At 45.1% G+C, this 20,486-nt stretch overlaps 1 protein-coding gene across 4 annotated transcripts; it reads left to right on the top strand.

The window, feature by feature from the left end:
• The first annotated feature begins 1,209 nt into the window (after positions 1-1,209).
• NEK3 (NIMA related kinase 3) lies at positions 1,210-20,405 on the top strand. Of its 4 annotated transcripts, none has more exons than XM_037132495.2 (16): positions 1,210-1,286; positions 3,334-3,503; positions 5,207-5,300; positions 5,387-5,484; positions 6,888-6,971; positions 7,512-7,579; positions 7,672-7,758; positions 9,960-10,014; positions 11,492-11,692; positions 12,102-12,174; positions 14,026-14,075; positions 17,294-17,396; positions 17,858-18,007; positions 18,245-18,379; positions 19,149-19,278; positions 20,023-20,405. In XM_037132495.2, exons 2-16 carry the CDS (start codon positions 3,387-3,389, stop codon positions 20,102-20,104), a joined length of 1,527 nt encoding a protein of 508 aa, XP_036988390.2. In that variant the 5' UTR covers positions 1,210-1,286; positions 3,334-3,386; the 3' UTR covers positions 20,105-20,405. The 4 variants fall into 4 exon arrangements, with proteins under 4 accessions (XP_036988390.2, XP_053521604.1, XP_053521605.1 ...); XM_053665629.1 differs by lacking the exon at positions 1,210-1,286 and adding an exon at positions 1,301-1,363; XM_053665630.1 differs by lacking the exon at positions 1,210-1,286 and having other exon boundaries at positions 2,839-3,503; positions 14,029-14,075.
• Positions 20,406-20,486: the final 81 nt, after the last annotated feature.

The following is a 20,486-nucleotide window of genomic DNA, read 5'->3' as shown; positions in this document are numbered from 1 at the left end:
ACCTCTGAATAGTCATAGTTCTAACGTTTATAGACACCGGTTGAACTCCTTTTCAGATGCTGAAGAGCAGACACGTGTGGGCCCGAGGGTTTGTGCCGAGCTGAGTGCCTCCGTGCGTGGTGCATGAGTGCTGAGTTTCCACAGCCCCATATTCAGAATCCCAATCCTTGGCTTTCTTTCCACAGCACGTGACCCTGAAGATGTCACTCCGTGGAACTGCACCTTTCTGAGAGGTGCAGATAATCCTCACCAGCCATTTTGTGCGGAGCTGCCTGCCCATCCCCCTGGGCGATTGACCCAAATGAAGCTGGAAAGTCCGGATCCTTTCCATAACCTACGTGTGCTTGGAGTCAGGACCGAATTAGTCTTACCTACGTAGTTGGACCTGAAATATGTCAATATGAGGCACTGGGTGACATATATAAGCAGGGTGGCCCAACCTTTTGGGGTCTCTGGCCCACACATTAAATACACAAACATTAATGAAAACAAATCGAATGTTTTAAGTAAATAAACAGTTTGGGGCCACGTTCACAGCCATCCTGGGCTGCTTGCCGGCTGCTGGTTGGACTCCCCTGAAGACTTGGGTAGCAGAAGGTCAGCAGTCAATGGAATTAGGAAGTAACTCCCCCAGGGGAAAAGCAGAAACTGGCCTGGGGTTTTCCTTTGCGAAGGAAGCCACAGGCCTAGGCTGCGATACCGGCCGTGACTGGCCCTTAGTTGGAATCTTTATCTTCAGACCTTCCTGTGCAGTTATTTCAGTCTCAGGTTTACTCTGGGGCCCCCCTTACTCCACACACTTTAAAGGGCTCATGTGATTACATTGGTTCCCCCAGAAAAACAAGATAATCTCGATAGTTTAAAGTGAGCTGGTTGGCAACGGAAAATCTATCTGCAAGCTTAATTCTCCTTCGCCATGTAACTGAATTCAAGCACAAATTTCAGGGAGTGGGGTGTGGACATCTCTGAGACGGCCCCCACACTTGCCCAAGGTCATGGCCAGTGAGCCCAGCGTCTGAAACTTACCTGGGCCTTTCGCTTAAACTAGAGAGAAAACTGAAGCTAACTTGACCCAAGTTACTATTGGCATTGTTCTAGAGCCACGTGGGACCAGTTTTTGAAAGGCGCCTTTCGTAGGCCCGCCTACTCTGAGAACAGCATCTCCCGCCCGGCCAGGGAGGCTTCCTTGGTCCGCAACCCGCAACCCGAGAGACGACCGAGGGCCCGCCCCGCGGAAGCGCGCCAGGCACAGGGGCGGAGGGACAACTGGAGTCGTGGAGAAGCCGGTGAGCCGTCTCGTCAGGCCGGTGTCCCCTGGAGGGGGTGGCGCGGCGTGGAGCTGAGGGCGCAGCGCGGGAGTGGGGTGCGTGGCGTGGGGCTGGGGGCGCAGCGGCGTCCGCACGTGCGGGGGAGACATGCTCTCCGAGCGGTTGTAGGTGCCGGGAGGGGGCGCTGCCCGGGACCCCGGGAGCAGAGATTTGGTCGCAAGTGAACTGGCTGACTGGTCTCCTGCGGTCTCCCCGCATGCACCTTCCCAACCTCCCTTGTGTCTCAGCAGGGATCCTACTTGAGGCACTGGGAGGTCACTATTGGTTTCTGGTGGGCATGGGCACGTGAGGGGACACCGGTCACATTCAGTGTATACAAGTCTCTTAGGATCCTCTGGGCGTGGTATCAGGATAAGTGATGGCCAAAAGCACCAGCTGCGGTTTTCAGCCCAGTAGTGTTGGTGGTTCCTGATTGATCATTACTGTCCATTACGTAGAACAAAGGCCCGGAGGGGGAAAGAAGAGGAACGTGGGGAAACTTGGCCTCCTTGTCAAATCCGGTCATAAATACCAGGGGTCAACTTACAATAGTGGCAAAGAACTTTTCACCCTCAGGTTACTAAATGCACGGAAAGACCTAACTGTTCTTGCAAAGTGACCTTGCAGACAATGCATCTGACTTGGTTCAATGGAAAAATTATTTCTAGAGCTGCCTGGTAATTCTGTGACCAACAGGAATACAAACGAAGGTTTACGGGTGGCCATGCTCCAGGTTTTGGTGTGTCATTTTCGCTTTACCGGCTTTGCTGTCTAGGCCTCAGAATTCCTTGTGGTGTGATTTTTAATAAGATAAAACACTACAAGTTCGCTTTCTGAAAATGAAGTAAATTCATCCAGTGTTTTTTATGTAATGGAAAAAAATCACCTTTTAAGGTTTCAGTGGTAATAATAGTTGTGGTTTCTTTGGGGCCTCCTATGTGCCAAAGTATTAGGACCTTCCTATTCTCTATGTCGTATGTATTAAGCCATCCAAACAGTCCTTCATCCTGGGTGTATGGAAGGGGAGACTGAAGTTCAAACTCTGTGTTTAATATCTCTTCTTGGTCCCAGGCACCTCCCACTCGGCCTACCTTTCCCCTGTCACATCCCCACTGCCAAAAAAACAAACGAAAACCACACGCACAACCATTGCGGTTTTCCTCTCTTTTGGGGAATGATACCATTATTAACTCAGTTTCCACCAGGAACCTGGGAGTCTATCTTGTCTCCCTCTCCCTCCTTGTCCTCCACAAATTAATCACCAAAAATCTCGCCAATTCTTTGTACACATTTCCTTCCTCTCTTCTTTATCCCCATTGCCCCACCCTATTCCATCCTATCCCATCCCATCATCGCCTCCCTGCCTTTTCTGTTGGAGTCCCTGCCCTGGCCCTCCCTGCCCTTCCCTGTCCAGTCCATTCACTCCACAGCCAGAGCGAGGGGCTGTTCTAACATGCAGGTAGGATTGTATTGCTGTCTTGGTTAAAACCCTTCAGAGACAGCCCATTAGTTACCCCAAGGATAAAATCCAGCAACCTGAACTTGACTCACAGTGGCCTTCACACAGGCCCTGTCTGCTCTGCTAGCTTGTTCCCGTGTTCTCTGAACTCCTTGAACTGAACACAATCTCTTTTGCCCTTAAATATGCGGTTCCCTTTGACTCCATTACTCTTCACAGGCTCTCTGCCTCACCAGCTTCCATGCATCCTGAGCCTTCAGCTTAAATGCCATTTTCCTGACTCCCCTGGATAGTTCTGCTAGCTGCCAGCATACCTCTCTCTGTGGGACTCCCCACCCTACATCTGTTGAGACCTGGGGTCCCGTCTGCAGCGGGGCACCTTTGGTGGTAGGGATGATGACAGACTTACGCAGGGTGATGAAGAAAACCTGGTGCAGGCACCTAGTATCGGGCCGGTGAATGAGTAAAGGAACAGGTTGTCCTGCCGTGTTGATGAGAGACGCTTTGAACGACTTCTGCCTCTCAAAGAGGAATGTGATTCTCAAATGTTTCTGTTCTGGAATCTAGTTTCGGGGAGCCCGTGGTGACTGGAAGAGGAGCCGGCTGCGTGGGCGCCCAGCATGGACGGCTACACGGTCCTGCGCGTGATCGGCGAGGGCTCCTTCGGCCGAGCCCTTTTGGTTCGGCAGGAAAGCAGTCTCAGGACATTTGCCATGAAGGAAATAAGGCTTCCCAAGGTCACTGCTAAAGAAATGAGCTCGTGTCGAAAGTGTACAGGCGATCCGTGGAAGAGAGCAAGTTCTTGGGAGTTAGCATGGAATCACTGCTCGGTGCAAAAGATGGGATGGTTTTGCTCCCTGGGTGTGCAAGGCCTCGATATGTTTTATGTGGTTCTTAGGACATTGTAGTTAACAAAAAGGGAGGAAAATCGTCAAAGGGGACGACTACTGTTTATCTCAGAATAATTTGTAATAACTGCTAATTTTGTATGCGTAAGAGTGTACGGAAGCTTTGCCAAAAACAACTCAGGTGCAGTATTTTTTTTTAAATCCTCACCTGAGGATATGTTTTTATTGGTCTTAGTGAAAGAGAGAGAGAGAAAGATGGATCGGTTACCTCCTGTATGAGTGGACACCCCGACCGGGGATCGAGCTCACAACCTAGACACGTGCCCTGACCGGGAATCGAACCTGCAACCTTTCGTTGTACGGGATGACACTCTAACCACCTGAGCCACTTGCCAGGGCAACTCAGGTGCAATATTAGTGAAAAGGGAATGTAAGTGTACAATGAACAGCAAAGACCTAAAATGCTAACGTTTGGTATCAGAGAAGCTATTCAGCTGTTCCGTTTGTACGTTTCAGTTCCAAGTATGATGAAGAAGGCGATGGTTTATCACCATTTGTCACTGTGTCATAGTTGTTATTATGAAAGAATCCATGCCATGGAGGCTGCTTAATACTGTTTTGATCAATTTTTTAAAAAATACATTTTAGTCCTGGCTGGTGTAGGTCAGTGGATTGAGCATGGGCCTGTGAACCAAAGGATCACGGTTCGATTCCCAGTCAGGACACATGCCTGGCTTGCAGGCCTGTTCCCAGCAGGGGACACACGAGAGGCAACCACACATTGATATTTCTCTCCCTCTCTCCTTCTCTTCCCCTCTAAAGATAAATAAATTAAAATCTTAGAAAAAAAAGATTATTAAAAAAAACATTAAAAAATACATTTTAATAAAATAAAATCCCAAAGTGCTATTTTCCCCCCCTCCCACATTCTTGACCTTGCTTACTGGTTCTCAAACTTGAGTGGGCATCAGACTCACCTGGAGGGTTGGTTAAAACCCAGATTGCTGAGCCTCACCCCAGTTTCCACCTGAGGAAGCCTGGGTGGACCCGTGAATTTGCATTTATCCTAAGTTACCAGTTGGTGTCGAGGTTGGGGGTCTGAGAACCCTTGTTCCCTAAGTGCAAGGTAAATCAGTATTTCATCCTCACAGAGTACATTAGGGGGTGAACAGTTTTGGGAACTTTTTTGGTGTGTGGTCTTTGCCCATCTCTGCTACAGTAATACACAAATCTATTCTTTCTTAATCTGGGCCAGTGGACAAAGTGATGCAGACAGTTAAAACATGGAACCTCTAGTTTTTCTTCAAGATTATGCTTTTGTTAATGGTATACCGGATCTCCAAATCAGACTATGTCTAGACAGATGGTAAAACTAGTTTACGTCAATAATTATAAGGCCGTATCAGCTGAACTACACAAAAAATAACCATAGTCGAAAATCACCACATACTGTCTCTTAGAGTTTGGTCAACTTAAGTTGGGTCAGAGTGCAGGGCTGTGAACCTGTCTGGCATTGAAGTCCTGTATAAACCCCACCGTTCGTTGGGAAGTGATCTACTTTCTGTTCACACTTATTTAAACTCTTCTTCTAGTCTCTCTCTGATACACAGAATTCCCGGAAGGAGGCCGTCCTGTTAGCCAAAATGAAACACCCCAATGTCGTTGCCTTTAAAGAATCATTCGAAGGTAAAGAGGGATTCCTCCCGATGCTGGGGGTCAGCCCTTGATCTGGGGCCACTACAATTTCCTAAGGAGTCTTACATGTCTCCTAGCTGAAGGGCACCTGTATATCGTGATGGAATATTGTGATGGAGGAGACCTAATGCAAAAGATTAAACGTCAGAGAGGAAGGCTGTTTCCTGAAGATACGGTAAGGGACTGGCCGACATGGTTTTCCTCCAGATTTGGGAGCCGCATCTGTCTCATGAGATCTGTGTGAGTTTCAATGAAAGCGCTGACATCCGAGGACTGGACTTGCCAGGCAGGGAGGCCTCGTTTCCGTGGTTACTGCCATCGGGGATGTGACTGCCTAACATAACAGGTTTTCAGGAAGCGAAATAGATAAAAGTCTATCAAATATCAAGGAATAAAACGTCCATGTTTAGAAGATTTTAAAAATTGTATTACTCATATTTTGTGCTAGATATTTAAATTTTTTATTTTTGTTGTATTTCAAGTTTATTTTTTAAAGATTTTATTTATTGATGTTTAGAAAGAGGGGAAGGGAGGGAGAAAGAGAGGGGTGGGGAGAGAGAAACATTGATCACTTGCCTCTTTTACAACCCCAGTCTGGGACCTGACCCGACCTAGGCATGTGCCCTGACTGGGAATCGAACTGGCATCTTTTCAGTTTGGGGGACAACACCCAGCCCACTAAGCCACACCAGTCAGAGCTAAGTTGTATTTGAAGTTTAGAAGCAAATGAATTAATTTTTTATTTCCAGATCATGGAGGAAATGAAGCCCACATTTCTGTTCCTTGGGAGTACGCCTATTCTCAGTCCTTTTCCTTTCCAAGTTTAGCATATTTCCTCAAGTCTGCTGCCTTTTTAATGGAAATTGCACACTAATATTACTTGAATAAATCGCCTAAGGAAACTAAATAAACAGCTTTAATGGGGTTTAGTTTGTTTAGGATGTAAAATCGTATTGGTATAAATGTTTTTTATTTAGAAGTTGTTTTGTTTAAAATATGGGTTCCATAGAAGGAGGTCAGCGTGGGCTTCAACTAGATGAGCCTCCAGAGCAAAAAGGAAAAAAAATCAGTTTGACATTGAATTGCCGGTACCTGGCAGTTCTGGGGATTTATGAGCAGAATACTGACCTCAGAGGATTGTGGACAGTTGTAATTAAATTGTTTAATGTTAATAAGAAGAATATTCTGAAAAAGGAAGTGAAAATCTGATGTAGTGATTCCTTTATAAAATTGTAACATTCATTTTTCTAAGTGGCAGACTACATTTGTGTGCTTAAGAAATACTTTGATTTGGTTGAATATGAGAAATATATAGTGGGAATTTTTTATTAAAATAAATTGCTGTTTGGATTGTACATAAAATGATGAAATGATGAAACATGGAATTCACAGCTTTTCTGACTCTCTGCAGGTGACACTGCCTCTTAGCTGAACTGTGTCATTTGTAGGAGTTCTGGGTTTACAGGATGGAAAACCCAAGTCAGCTACGGCCTACGGACGATTCTTTGGAATTTAGGGTTAACATGGACCAGTTTTTGCACTCTTGTAGATTGGCATCTCTCTCTTTTTTTTAAACAGATACTTAATTGGTTCACACAGATGTGCCTTGGAGTAAACCACATTCACAAGAGGCGTGTGTTGCACAGAGATATCAAGTCCAAGGTCAGCAGAATACATTTGGGGACCGAAAAGGAAAAACAACCCCAAAACTGTTTCATTTAGTCTTTTTTTTTCCTGATATTCTATCGGTATTTCCTTTCGAGACACTTTTATTTCATTTAGAAATGCTTCTCCACCTGCTGCTCACACGAGCCACCTGAGAAAAAGTCATTCAGTCTTGGCAGTGTTACCTTATATGTTTCCAGCTCGCTTAGTGACCGCCTAAGTCCGTGTGTTCTAGAAGGAAAGTGGCTGAGGTCCAGCCTGCCCCCTGGAGTCAGGATGCTGACGCTGGCCCTTGGTTGGTGGATCAGGGTCCACTCACAGTCTGCAGCTGGGTGGTTGGATTTCTGAACAGTCATCTGGAATTCCCTAGGGGCGGGGGTGCAGCTGGCAAGAGGCCGCCTTGCCCTTTTATTGCACTCGGGGACTCTGCCCTGAACATTGCCAGTTCTTCGTCTGCAGTGGCAGACAGCTTCTCTGGAGACCTCTGCCTCTGGGACCAGGGAGGACGTCATCTGAGCTCTCCTCTTTTCAATGCAGAATATCTTCCTCACCCAAAGTGGAAGGGTGAAACTGGGGGACTTTGGATCCGCCCGTCTCCTCTCCAGGTGCGTGCGTCTGTTCTGTAATAGTGGCAGTAGTCCCAGCACCCATCACTAGGCGTGTTCTGTACTCATTCTTTGCCTTTCTGTGGTTTTAGCCCCATGGCGTTTGCTTGTACCTATGTGGGAACGCCTTATTACGTGCCCCCGGAAATTTGGGAAAACATGCCTTATAACAATAAGAGGTAGGTGCCCTACTGAGATCTGGTGCGAGGGTGACTGTTGGTGACAGGCATCGCAGCCTACACGTGAAGTTTGGTTTTTAAAAAATACCTGAAAGCAGCGTCTGATCTGGATTCCCAGGCTCCTGGGTGCAATCCTGGTTTCCCACCTGCTGGAACCGGAGTGGAGAGGAGCTAAATGGTGAAAGGCAGGCTGCTCACTTCTAGGAACAGTGGGAAGCACCTCACCGGTTCTTACACTTTTGAATATCCCTAAGTGTAGGCTGCAGTCATAGCGTCGAATCGGAATGTCAGGGTGGGAAGCAGGCCTCAGCGATTCTCTAGGATCTAGTCCAACATGCAGCCACATTGAGGAGACCCTGGATTATGTCGTTACTATTTACAGGAGCAGATAATCCACACTTGAGTGGTAGGTTAATTGCAAGAAGATATAGTATGAAGACTTTATGATTTAGAATTTAAAAATTTTTTGAATATAAGTAATATGTGTCCGTTGGGTGGATGGGCAGAGGATATTGAAAATATGGAGGCGTACAAGAAAAAGATGCTAATCACCTACTTTTTCACAACTATTAATAATATTGTGGCATTTTCCATCCATCCATTTCCCCCATCCCCAAACCTCGTTTGTGTTCACTGTATACAGTTAGGTTTCTTGATTTTTTTTACATTATGTCACATTCATTTCATCCCTTATTTAAGCTCTTCCTAAAAATTGTTAATGATTGCATAATATTTTACTGCACGGCTCTTCCAAAATTTACTTCACATTCCTCTTTCATTCCAGTTTTTGATATGAACAGTGCTGTGATTACTGTATCTTTTGTGTGTAAAGTGCCATTGTTCTGGATCACGTTCTTGACCTGAATTTCTACAAGTAGAAACACCTAAAGGCTCTCGTTACTGTCTGTCAACTTGCTTTCTGGAAAGAGTATGATAGTTCATACTAAATAGGTTCCATAAGAGTAAAATCAAAGTCCTGACTGGGTAGCTCACTTGGTTAGAGCATCGTCCCAATATGCCAAGGTCGTGGGTTCGATCCCCAGTCAGGGCACATACAAGAAACACCTACTGAATATATAAGTAAATAAGTGGAGCAACAAACCAGTGTTTCTCTTTCCTTCTCTTTACCTCTCCCTCTTTCTCTCTCTGCCCTCCCTCTCTCCTTTCTCGTTTTCTCTAAATTCAATAAGTAAAAATTAAAAAAAAAAATTGAATTGGTGACAAAATTGGCTGTAAAGGGACCAGTGGACTGTTGGGAAATTCCAGTTTGGCAGAAATACTAGATTGTATTCTCGAATTCAGCATCGGTTTCTTGGGTGTGACCACGGCATCGTGTTTATGAGGGAGCGTGGCCTTGACCTTGGCAGACACTCGGCGCACAGGTGGGGGTGGTGTGTCCCACGTCTGCAACTTTTTCTCAAGGGCCTGAGATACAGCTGCAGGAGCGAAGCAGCCAGCGAACCTGCGGATGTTAGTGACGAGACACTCGGAAGGGGCATGTGGGCCCTTACAACTTTTGTGTAGGTCCCATGCTTTAAACGATTAAAATCTGGGGGCAACCGTTGCTAAAACCATTAGTTAAAAGTACAAAGAGTATCATCTGTGAAGAGTCTGGGGGTTGACACCCAGAAGGTGAGGACAATGGAGAGGGTGAGGGTACGCTGCCCAGAAGAACGGGAGCCGGGCCTGTTTGGGGAGCGGGGCCGTGGGCGAAGGAGTTGTCTCGTCCTGTCGTTCGGCATGTAGCGCTAACACGGGGTGGGGAGTCCCCAGAAGACACGTTTTTGGCTTATGCTGAGGGAGAACACTGTCCCTTAGAGCCATCCAGTGGATTGCTGGCCATCGAGAGGTGCGATCGAAGGCCTGGGCGTAGGCTGCACTGGAGGACTTATACAGCCCTTCTTTCAGCTGTGGCAGTCGGGGTCTACAGAGTCCCTCCTGCCCCAAACACACTGAAATGGCACCCAAGCCCCCCCTGATGAGGAGGAACAGAGGTTGGGGAGCGGGGAGTTTATCGTGAGCATCACTGTTAGTAAGTTCCTAAGCCTTAGGCAAAAATTACCATGTATTTTATTTCAGTGGCTGGGAGTTCCTTGCAATATCTGTTCCTATTAAAGGTCATTTTCCACTTGCTAATATTGGACGATACAAGCATTTTCATACGATAACTCGTAACCCACACAGCTCCTCTCCGTTTCCAGTGACATCTGGTCCCTGGGCTGCACGCTGTACGAACTCTGCACCCTGAAGCATCCGGTGAGTGTGGCGGCAAAGTGGGAGGGGCCACATCTTGTCACGTCCAGCTAATCCTACCTCCGTGTGCGCGTGCGCAGCACAGAGGTGTGTTTGCTTCCCTAGGGCAAGTATGTAGTTCTGCTACGTTTCCATTGCTTTCATCTTTGCCTTGAGTCACTTCTGTAGCATAAACTGATAGGAAATTTCCAGGATTCAGTTTTTTGTAGTTCTATATTTAGTTCTATATTTAGCTTCCCTTCCCCATCCTTCCTTTTTTTTTTTTTTTTTTTGCTAGTCCTAATTTTTTTATTTTGGCATAATATATATATAACCTAAAACTTACCATTTGAGCCATTTCCATCGGAAGGCTTTAAAAATGCTAGTGCCTAGGCCACACCAGACTAGTTAAATTAACTAACATCCCCGAGGGGGCCCTGGGCACCAGCATTTTTCATGTGGTGGGTCCAATGTGCGGCCCAGGTGGAGAACCACTGTTGTGCACAAATACAGTTCCTTTTTAAATTCCAGTTTCGGATTTATGATCATGGTCTTCATTTCCCTGATTTTTCTTTTTGGTAGACTTTCATGTACATGTTCTTATTTCTTTCCAGCAAGAATAAGCACTGAGCAGAGCGCCCTGCATATGTGGCACATAGTTTGTTCTGTCCTCGGCTTCAAGACAAAAGTAGCTCTTAAGCCTTTAGGAAATACAGGAAAACCCAGTAAAGTCATTAAAAAAAACCTCAGGAAAAGCAGGTTCAATCTTATTTTTCATTACCTGAATTTTTCCTTTGTCATTTGTTGATTTTACCTTTTTTTACATCTGCACTTGTATATCGTGATAATAGGGTACTGCACTTCCAAGTCAAAATGCCAACCTGTTCTTACAGAGGTATCATCCAGGCCGAATCTGATGTTACTTTTAATACATTTATTATCCAATGAAAACTCTGAAGATGTTATTCTGGCGTGCCATTCTATATTTGTTGTCAAATGTCAAAAGTTAGTGGGAGGACATGACAGGCGAAAGGGATGTCGTAGAAGACGCGTAAACGTGGAGAAGTCTGAAGTACATTTTGCCCGGAAGCAGGCCTGGGGATTTCTGGGTAGGAGGGAAGCAAATGAACACAGCTCTATGTAAGCTCTGAGTGTTACCTGACTTAAAAAAATCATATTTATATGTATAAGTTTATTTTTTTAAGTATATTAGAAATGTACATCTGCAAAAACCTTCATGATAAGTAATCAAGTTCCCACAGCCAGCACTGATGGTAAGACTTTCTCTAGATGGGGCAGCTTTTTACTGTGTACTATTTAAGTTTTTTACTTTCTTCTGAACCACCATAAGATTTTGAATAGTATCTTAAGAAAAAGGACCGGGCAGCAGATCATATTTATAAAATTAAAGGTAATTCCTGTGAACACAGTTCAGCTGGTATCTTCTTATTTCCATCCTCCTTCCTTGCATCTGCTCGTACATTTCAATTCTACTTTTTAGTTTCAGGCAAATAGTTGGAAAAGCCTTATCCTCAGAATATGCCAGGGGTCCGTGAGCCCGCTGCCATCTCATTACTCCTACGAGCTTCAGCATCTCATCAGGCAGATGTTTAAAAGGAGCCCCGCCCACCGCCCCTCCGCCACCACGCTCCTCTCCCACGGCGCTGTTGCCCGGCGCATCCCGACGTGCCTCACCCCAGAGGTAGGCTCGCTCCGTGCTAGGTGGTCTGGGCATCGGTTCCAGGTGTATGGGAAAGTGGCTCATTCTCTTTTAAACACAATTACATTGAAACATGTTTGTGAAAATGCAAATGCAGAAGTGTATAAAAAAACCCATAAAAGGTTAAAAGGTTCTTTCCCTCTTCTCTTCCACAATGCCCTTCCTGGCATGTAATCACAGGTATAGTTTTGCATATCCTTGCAGAGTTTTTCCTACACACACATCAGTGTCTGTTGGTGTGTGTGTCCAGATTCTACAGTACATATTTTAAGTGGCATTTTTACTCTTCAGCGGTGAAAATTATTGTGGGGAAGAATGTTGATAATTAAATGTGGCGTGTCTAAAGAAAAGGGTATCACGTATCTTTAAGTTCTCTGCCTTACATTTGTAGATTATCACAGAATATGGTGAGCAGGTGTTAGAAGAAACCAAAAAATCTGAGCACAGCACATCACGAAAAAAGGGTAAGAATTTCAGAAAGCTTTTTCTCTTTTTAAATTCAGTGTTCTTTTGAAATGTAGTGTAACATAAAAGAAACGTGATTAGAGATGTTTTTCAGATATACTCCTCAGATCAAAAAACATTTTTTGTTACTGAGGACATAATTCTGTACTGGATCTTCCATATTTTGTTTGCCAGGGATCAGAAAGCTTAGTTTGGAGACTTTAGTGATGTAGAGATTGTTCTCTGTTTTATTATTAGTGCTGTGTTTACTCTGGTTTGTTGTAGGTGGTTAGAAGGCTTCTGCGGGCTAGCCTAGGAATATAGTTATGGAAATACAATGCCATTCCTACCAGAAATTGTATCCCTGAGTTCCCAGAGAACCATCTTATGAACAAAGTTTTTAAAACAAGCTTTTGCAACAGTTGGAACCGGTGATGTGATAGCTGTTTTTATACATCTCCAGTCCGTCCTGAGCCCATGAGCCCATTCCTGATGTAACGCTTTGTCTCTTTGGAAGTCGTCATCTCTTAATTTCTTCAAAGCTCTTTTTGTCCTTCCTCACTTGTCATTAGTGACTCAGACCTTCCACTTGAAGAGAGCCAACAAAGGTAGTGGCTATGACCTGAATAAGAGAGGAGTTAAGAGGTACAGAAGGTCATCCACAGAAGGGGCACACTGCAGAACACCCAGTTTGGTGCCTGTGACCTTCATGCCATGCATGACAAGAGAATCACTTTCACAGCTGTGCTGACATCTTCAACTTAAATTTTCAAGGCTGTTTTTGGAAGAATGTTAACCCTTCTAGGGGTGTAAGCCCTCAGTCTTAGTAACTCTGCCCTTTCTTCTTACTTGCCAGGTAGCCAGTTACCTTGGTTTCAGCAGCTTGTCTGAGGGTTAGTTTTTCTTTGGGTGCTGTTTGGTAGCTTTCGTGCACGTCCCGGGATAGTGGGAGATTAGTTTCAAAATGCAGGGCAATAGCCACAACAAAAGCAGTCCAAGAAAAGTTTCAAGGTCATTTGGAAAAATGTAGTTTTACAGTTCCTAAAAGAGAGAAATAAACCCGCAGAGAGGTGCCACCGTGTCGGGGCCACATATATGGTGGCTTCTCCTATCGGTTCTGTGGACAGACCAGAGCAGCCAAGGCCACGTGAGAACAGGGACCACGTCTCGTTTGCTCACTGTTGGTCCTCATTGCTTGTCATCTCAGATGTTCAATGGCAGGTTGTTAAAGTGTTGAGCGAGCGAGGAACACAGACTGTGGGCCTCTGCCAGAGGAAAACCAGGCGGCAGCTGCCCTTCCCAAAGGGGCCGGGTGCCAGAGTGCTCTCTCCCTGCTACCTGTCCCTTGTGAGGGACACCTCTTGCCCCTGCTGTCACAGCTGACTCAGCACGCCGCCACACCTAGCTTGGGCTGAGTGGGCAGAGTGTCTTGTCTCCCAGTGCCTAAATGGGTTGGCATAAGTGAGTGAGAGTCGGCTTTCAGATGTTAACTTCTGGAATAAACAGCACAAAACAGGAGACGTTAATATTACCAGGTGACCAAAGGTTGATCATCACCAGTCAGGCTAATAATGCTTTGGGTCTTTGACTTATTTATTTTTTTAAAGATTTTATTTATTTATTTTTAGAGAGAGGGAAAGAGAGGGAGGGAGAGAAACGTCAAAGTGCGGTGGCCTCTCACACGCCCCCCACTGGGAACCTGGCCTGCAACCCCCTGGTTCTCAGGCCTGCACCCGATCCACTGAGCTACACCAGCCAGGGCTGGTTCTTTGATTTTAAAAGCTTCACATGTCTCTCAAGCTTTATGCAAATCAGTTAGGACCTGGGAGCCTGAGCCTTTATCTGTGTCCTCTTTCTCTTTTCTCTTTTAGCAGACTCTAGCAGAATCAGGATCGCTTTGGGAAAAGAAGCAAACACAGTGGTAAGTGCTTTAAAATTAAATGTATGAGACCACCTGGAGACCTGGTACTGTTAGGTGTTGTGGGACATTCGGAAGATGGGACCCGGTCCCTCCATTTAGTAGCTTGTCACCTTTTGGCACGTGAAGTAATCGGCAGCTGTTGTCCTGTACTGCCACCAGAGATTCCCACGTTAGAGCCCCACTTATTTTGTTTGTTTTTTCGTTTTTTAATCGTCAATGACAAGTGCTTTCAGTATAGAAGTCAGAGAACTTTGTCCAACTTTCAGTCATGAAAATCTTGTTTTAGCCTGGCTTTTGGTTTGTTTTTTATTGTGGTAAAGTATATATAACTTAAAATGTGTCATTTTAGATATTTTTACACATACAATTCAGTGACATTAATTCCGTTCACAACATCATGGAACCGTCACCACCATTGCCAACACTTTTTCATCATCCCAGACAGAAACTCTGGGCCCATCAAACAAGAACCCCCCCCCATTCCTTCCTCACCCGCACACCCAGCCTCAGTCTCTGGTGGTCTCTCTTCTACTGTCTATCTGATTGATATAATTTATTGTTCTAGATATTTCATGTACTTGTCCTTTTATGTCTGGCTTCTTTTGCTTAACATAATATTTTCAGGGGTCATCCGTGTTATAGTGTGTATCAGCATTTCTTTCCTTTTTATTTAGATCACTGTTTTGATATCGACAGACATTTTCCTGTTCAGAAACCCTTAGTGCCCCCGCGTTGTCCCGTGGATCAGGTGTGCGTCTCTCAGCGTGCTGGTCTCGTTTGCCTGAGAGGTAGCCCTCTCAGGACAAGTGTCCTGCTGATCATTATCTTTCTTCAGCATTTTAATCAATCTTTAATTCAAAAAAGCAAAAGGTGTGCTAACAACAAATTACTCTATTTATCAAATCTACTAGTAATTAAACTCGTAACTTTTTTTTAATGAACCTGGGATGTAAATAATGACAATATCCCACTATTTTGTTACTACAAATGGAATACATCCTGCCTCTGTACTCCCCCCACCCCCTATGGTGGTTATCTGGTTTTTTTCCAGGTTTATTCAGGCGTAATTTACATGCAGTAAAATTTACTCATTTTTTTGGCATACAGTTTGATGAGTTTTGGTAATTTGATAGACACATAACGACCACCACAGTCAAGGGGAAGAGATCCCATGTTCCTAAAACGTTCTCTTGCGGCCATTTGTGGACGATCCTGGCTGTCTTCCCAGGCAGCCACCGCTGTGGTTTCAGTGCTGCCTTGAGTGGGTATCAGTCAGTGTGTTTTCACAGAAAGGAAAGGGCACACCCTGTGAACAGAATGGAGAAAGCTATTGAGGACGTCAGGTAACAGGAGAATTGAGGGAGGGACAGAGTCCTGGGCAGGCCCACAAGGTGCAGAGGGCAGAGGGCATGTGGGCAGAGCCGAGCCGCACTGGGCTGGGGGTGGTGTCGGACACTGCTTTCTGTTGGTCACGGACTCTCAGTGGGGATGGAAGGTGGGAACTCTCCACGCCACTCAGGCAGCTTTAAAAGCTCTCATCACAACCACCTCTCCAAGACTTTGACGTCTTCGTCTATGGGAGGGACCTCTGAAGTCACGCCCCCAGATGTGTGGGGAGAGGAGTGTGAGAATCACTGGGGAGAAATAAGAAAACAACATGCCTGCAACAGCCTCCTGCTCGACCACCTGACTCCTTCAGCCAATCATGGAGGTGCCCCTGTGGAGCGGCCGGCCAGGCCCTGGGTACATGCTCCTTCTGAAAACACTCGCAGATTTGGAGACGTGGTAGGGTGTTGCTCTGCCTCATGAAATCAGGAGCTTGGAAAAATACTGAATTAAGTGGGAACATAGCAACTTTGTAAAAATACGTCATTTTGATGTTTCCAGCATGGAAAAGCAGTATAGTAAACCATGTTGAAAATTTTTATTACTCATTTCCTCTACAAAGACTTCTCGAATACTGGTCATTTTTATATATCTTCTTCATATTTGCAATGATTGACTTTAACAGGTAGCAATGTCTGACTGTTAATACACATACGAGGTTTGTCCGGAAAAAGTCCTGCCATGGTTGATATAATGAGAATGGTTTGAGCGTCATCAATGCCACCTGGCAGCCAAGGAGAGTGGACTGGAGTGTGCATGTGTGAACAATGACGACATCACTGAACTAGTCAGTGGGGGCAGGAGACGCTGTTGAGTGAGCTTGTGTACTGTGCGGCCGCCACATTAAAAATAACTGAGCAAGTAGAGCAACGAATCTGCATCAGATTTTGTTTAAGCTTGAACATCCCTCTATGGAAACTATTCAGGTGACTCAGAGGCCACAGCTGTGGGCAACTGGTGATTGGCAGCTTCATCACCACAATGCACCCACTCATGCATCATGTCTCGTGCAGTTTTTTTGCGAAACATCAAATCACCCAGGTGACTCAGCCCCCCCTGCAGCCCAGATTTGGCGCCCTGTGACTTCTGGCTTTTCCCAAAACTATAATCACCTTTGAAAAGGGAGAGATTTGCCCTAGCTGGTAGCTAGGGATTGAGCGGATTTCCCGAGGATGCATTTTTCTCTCCCTCTCTCCTTCCTTCCCCTTTTATTAAGGGAGAATCAGACCATCGATGAGATTCAGGAAAATATGACGGGGCAGCTGACAGTGACTGGGAGAACTGTGTGAGGTCCCAAGGTGCCGACTGTGAAGGGGACTGAGACATCACTGCCCTGTGTGCAGTGTTTTTTGTATTTTGTATCTTCTTCAATAAATGTCTCTGTTTTTCATATTACATGGTCGGACACCTTCTGGACAGGCCTTGTATATGAATAAGTATGATTTTAATATACACATGTATAATGTATATGGCTTTTATTTTTAAGATTTTTATTTATTTTTAAAGAGAGGGGAAGCAAGGGGGAGAAACATCAGTGCGTGGTTTCCTCTGATGTGTCTCCCGCTGAGGACCTGGCCCACGACCCAGACATGTGCCCTAACCGGGACTTGAACTCGCAACCCTTTGGTTCACAGTCCAGGGCTCAATCCACTGAGCCACACCGCCGGGACTATATATGGCTTTTAATATACACTCATACATAGGGATCTATAGTTATTAATGTTTTTAATTCATTAATCTTCATTTAAAACTAAAACAGCCAACTGTGTATAGTTTACCTTTTTGTAGCAATTCAAGCATTATTTAACCCATATTTTTAATCTCTCTTAAAGCAAGGGGAAGAACAAGGCAGAACATGCAGCCACACTACCTTAGAAAGCATTAATAAAACTTCAGTTGCAAGTGCATCAAGGAGAGTAAACAGAGAAGAGAAAGGTACATCATTCAAATTCTGATCGTTGTGTAAGTGACGGGTTGGGAAATATAGAGGGAATGAGCAAGCACGTACGTGCAGACTTTCGTGTGCTCGTCCAGTATTTTATTTCAGGAATGTCTTATTTACCCCTAAGAAAAGAGAGAAGAGTGTCGGATAATAAGAGCCTTTAGGAAAACTAGTATTTGCTATGCACGTCACTGTAAGAAGCACCGTGTTCAGTGTGTGTCGGAGTCCTCTCCGGGCTCCGATCTTCTCCGTTGTGGAATATGTAGAGATACACACGTTATTCTTAAAAACTCACCTTTAATGATTTGTTTTGCCTTTTCATCTGGATTTGCTTTTCATTTCCTTGACTACGTTGTTGTCAGGTCCGAGTTTGAAAGAGAAAAGCACTATTTTGCACACAGACGAAGGTGAATGAATGAAGGACCATGCTCAGCAATCCCCTTTTGCATTTCAGAGCCGGAGAGCGCACCAGTGCCGCCCAGGAGAGCCGGCTCCGCAGCCCCTCTCAGGCGGCAGTGGGAGAAGCACGCGCCCCCGGCTGCGCTCGCTGCTTTGGAAGCTGCCTCCGTTCTCACCTCCAGTTTCCCTGCAGAGGACAACAGAGGTGAGGGTCCGACTGGGCACTGTTAGGCGGAGCATTTTCTAGTTGTTGTTTAATGGACCAGGGATTTTTTTTTTTTTTTTTGTATCACTCTGTGAAGGATGCTTGGTGTGACACAGGTGAGCGAAGTAGGTTGTAGTAGAGAGTACAATGTAATTCATTTTGCTTGAAAGATGATCTGGAAGGTATGCGCTGAAAATCTTTTTGATTTGTCCCTAATTTTTATCTCTTCCCAACTAGGTGGCTCTGTCATAAAGTACAGTGGAAAGAATAGCCGTAAGCAGTGGCTCAAAGAGACCCCAGAAACGTTGCTGAAGCTCCTTCAGAATGCCGACCTCGGCCTGGCCTTCCAAACATACACCATATACAGAACAGGTGCTCCGTGTCTGTTACATAACTGTGCAAAGCTTTGAAATTTTAAAAAATTTGTAAGATCTGCATACCGTAAAGTGTGCCATTTGGGCCACTTTTAAGTGTACAGTTCAGGGGCATTGGGGACATTCACAGTGTTGCATGGCCATCACCGCCATCCTTCTAACTGTTCCCATCTCCCAAATGAAACTCTACCCACCAGATGGTAACTGCCCACTCCCACCTCACAGAAGCCCCTCCACTTTCAAGTTATAATGTAACTCATAGGGTGGTATTTTTAGGTTTTCTCGAATCTTTGCTAGCTGTTTGCGAACTATAATTAGAATTTCCTGTAGAGCTGCATTACTTCTTTTTGCTTGTGTGGTGCCGTATTTTAATAAGCATGTGACTGCTTTCTTTGCAGAGTTAGCTTTTCTGTGCAAACACCCTGGTGGCTTTATAGCTCAGACTTCATCCCAGTAAGACACTGTCATCGACTGTCCGAAGATAACTTTTAATGCTTTGATACAAGTTCTGACATTAAAGGATTTTGATGGGATGCTGAATTCTCCCTCTTGCAGGAGGTAGTGTGTTTAAATGTAACGCGCACACAGATGCCTACCGGACTGTGTGCCGGGAGCCCTGCTGGGTAACTGGGGAGACCCCGCAGGACACAGAGAATACAGCGCCGTCCTCCGGTAGCCGGCAGGCTTTGCGAGGACTTCGGTCCAACATGCAGGAAATAAGTGAATATTGTTTAAATGCCGTGTTTTCTGTCACTGTTCCTCCAAAGGCTCAGAAGGCTTCTTGAAGGGTCCCCTGTCTGAAGAAACAGAAGCATCATCAGATCATGTCGATGGAGGCCCCGATGCCGTTGCTTTGGATCCAGAGAGACTCGAGCCCAGGCTGGATGCGGAGGACACGTACGTTGTGACACACCGAGAAAGCTTTAGTGTGTGTGTGTGTGTGTGTGTGTGTGAGATTTAAATTATACCTTACTAATGTCAGGTGTGAGAGGAGCTGGTTATGTTATTTTACATCATAAATGAATATTCATATCCTGATCCTTTGTTGGGGATGAGTAACGCGTAACAGTTATTTAACTAAATTCCTGCCCGAGCCCTATGTGTGTACTTGTTCAGCGTGGACTTACTATTTTTTAACGTATTAGATTTTTATGTTGACAATATTATAGAAACAGTGCCCCTGGCTGGTGTAGCTCAGTGGATTGAGCGTGGGCTGCAAACCAAAGGGTCACTGGTTCTATTCCCAGTCAGGGTACATGCCTGGGTTGCGGGCCAGGTCCTCAGTGGGGGCCACGTGAGAGGCAAGCACACACTGATGTTTCTCTCCCTCTCTTTCTCCCTCCCTTCTCCTCTCCCTAAAAAGAAATATAGTAAAATCTTTTAAAAAGATAAAAGACTGATTCCTTTCTTCTTAAACCTGCTCTTTATTCAAAAAAAGAAAGAAAGAAAATATTATAGAAACAGTGAAAGAAGTGATTTTTCAAAAGAAATAACTCTTTATTTTCTCTGTTCAATTGCTTTGTGGAACTCATTTTTCAAGAATGTAAATATTGATACGGCGGTGTTCTGCTTTGAACCCATCAACAAATACTGACCATACTCCTAAGTTGGAGGCTTACTGTTCGTGTTGTTTTTTCACAGGGACTTTGAGGAGGAAGACGACTTGGATTGGGTGTCGGAACTGAAGCAGCGAGCAGGCTGGCCAGGGGTGTCTGATGCCTAACGCCCTAGGGCCTTCACGTGCCTTCATCCCACTGAGTGTATGTTTAAAGTGAGGAATTAATGTCTGGATAATACTTGCTCATGGAAGGTAGATTCCCTTGGAAACAGAATAAAGGAGGTGTGGGGAGGACTGTGAATATTTAAAATTGTTCCTGAGTAGTATTAACAAAGTTTAAAAAATCTTCAATAAGGAAAACCGTGAACATATGTGTCGCTGAATTTTAGCGAAAAATCCATGAGATGATTGGAAGGAATGTCAGGTGTTTGTAATGCAAACTCATAAAGTCTATGTTGGCATCACTGTTTTGCTTGCAGGGAATCTCATTTGAGAATACAGAGGATTTTTCTCTCCTAATTCCTAGAGAAAATAGTTCTTGGGTCTT

This window comes from Artibeus jamaicensis, unplaced genomic scaffold (genome assembly GCF_021234435.1).
Source record: "Artibeus jamaicensis isolate MK-2021 breed Jamaican fruit bat unplaced genomic scaffold, CSHL_Jam_final contig_415, whole genome shotgun sequence".
In the NCBI taxonomy this organism is placed as follows: Eukaryota; Metazoa; Chordata; class Mammalia; order Chiroptera; family Phyllostomidae; genus Artibeus; species Artibeus jamaicensis.
Note: the sequence above shows the minus strand (reverse complement) of the source record. Positions and strands in the feature narration are given on the sequence as shown.

Bases quoted from the DNA above. Each gene is read 5' to 3' on its own strand.
- NEK3 (XM_037132495.2), top strand. From the start codon at position 3,387: ATGGACGGCTACACGGTCCTGCGCGTGATCGGCGAGGGCTCCTTCGGC. The intron at 12,175-14,025 runs GTAAGAATTTCA...TTTCTCTTTTAG, and splicing joins CAGCACATCACGAAAAAAGG to CAGACTCTAGCAGAATCAGG. The intron at 14,076-17,293 runs GTAAGTGCTTTA...TCTCTCTTAAAG, and splicing joins GAAAAGAAGCAAACACAGTG to CAAGGGGAAGAACAAGGCAG.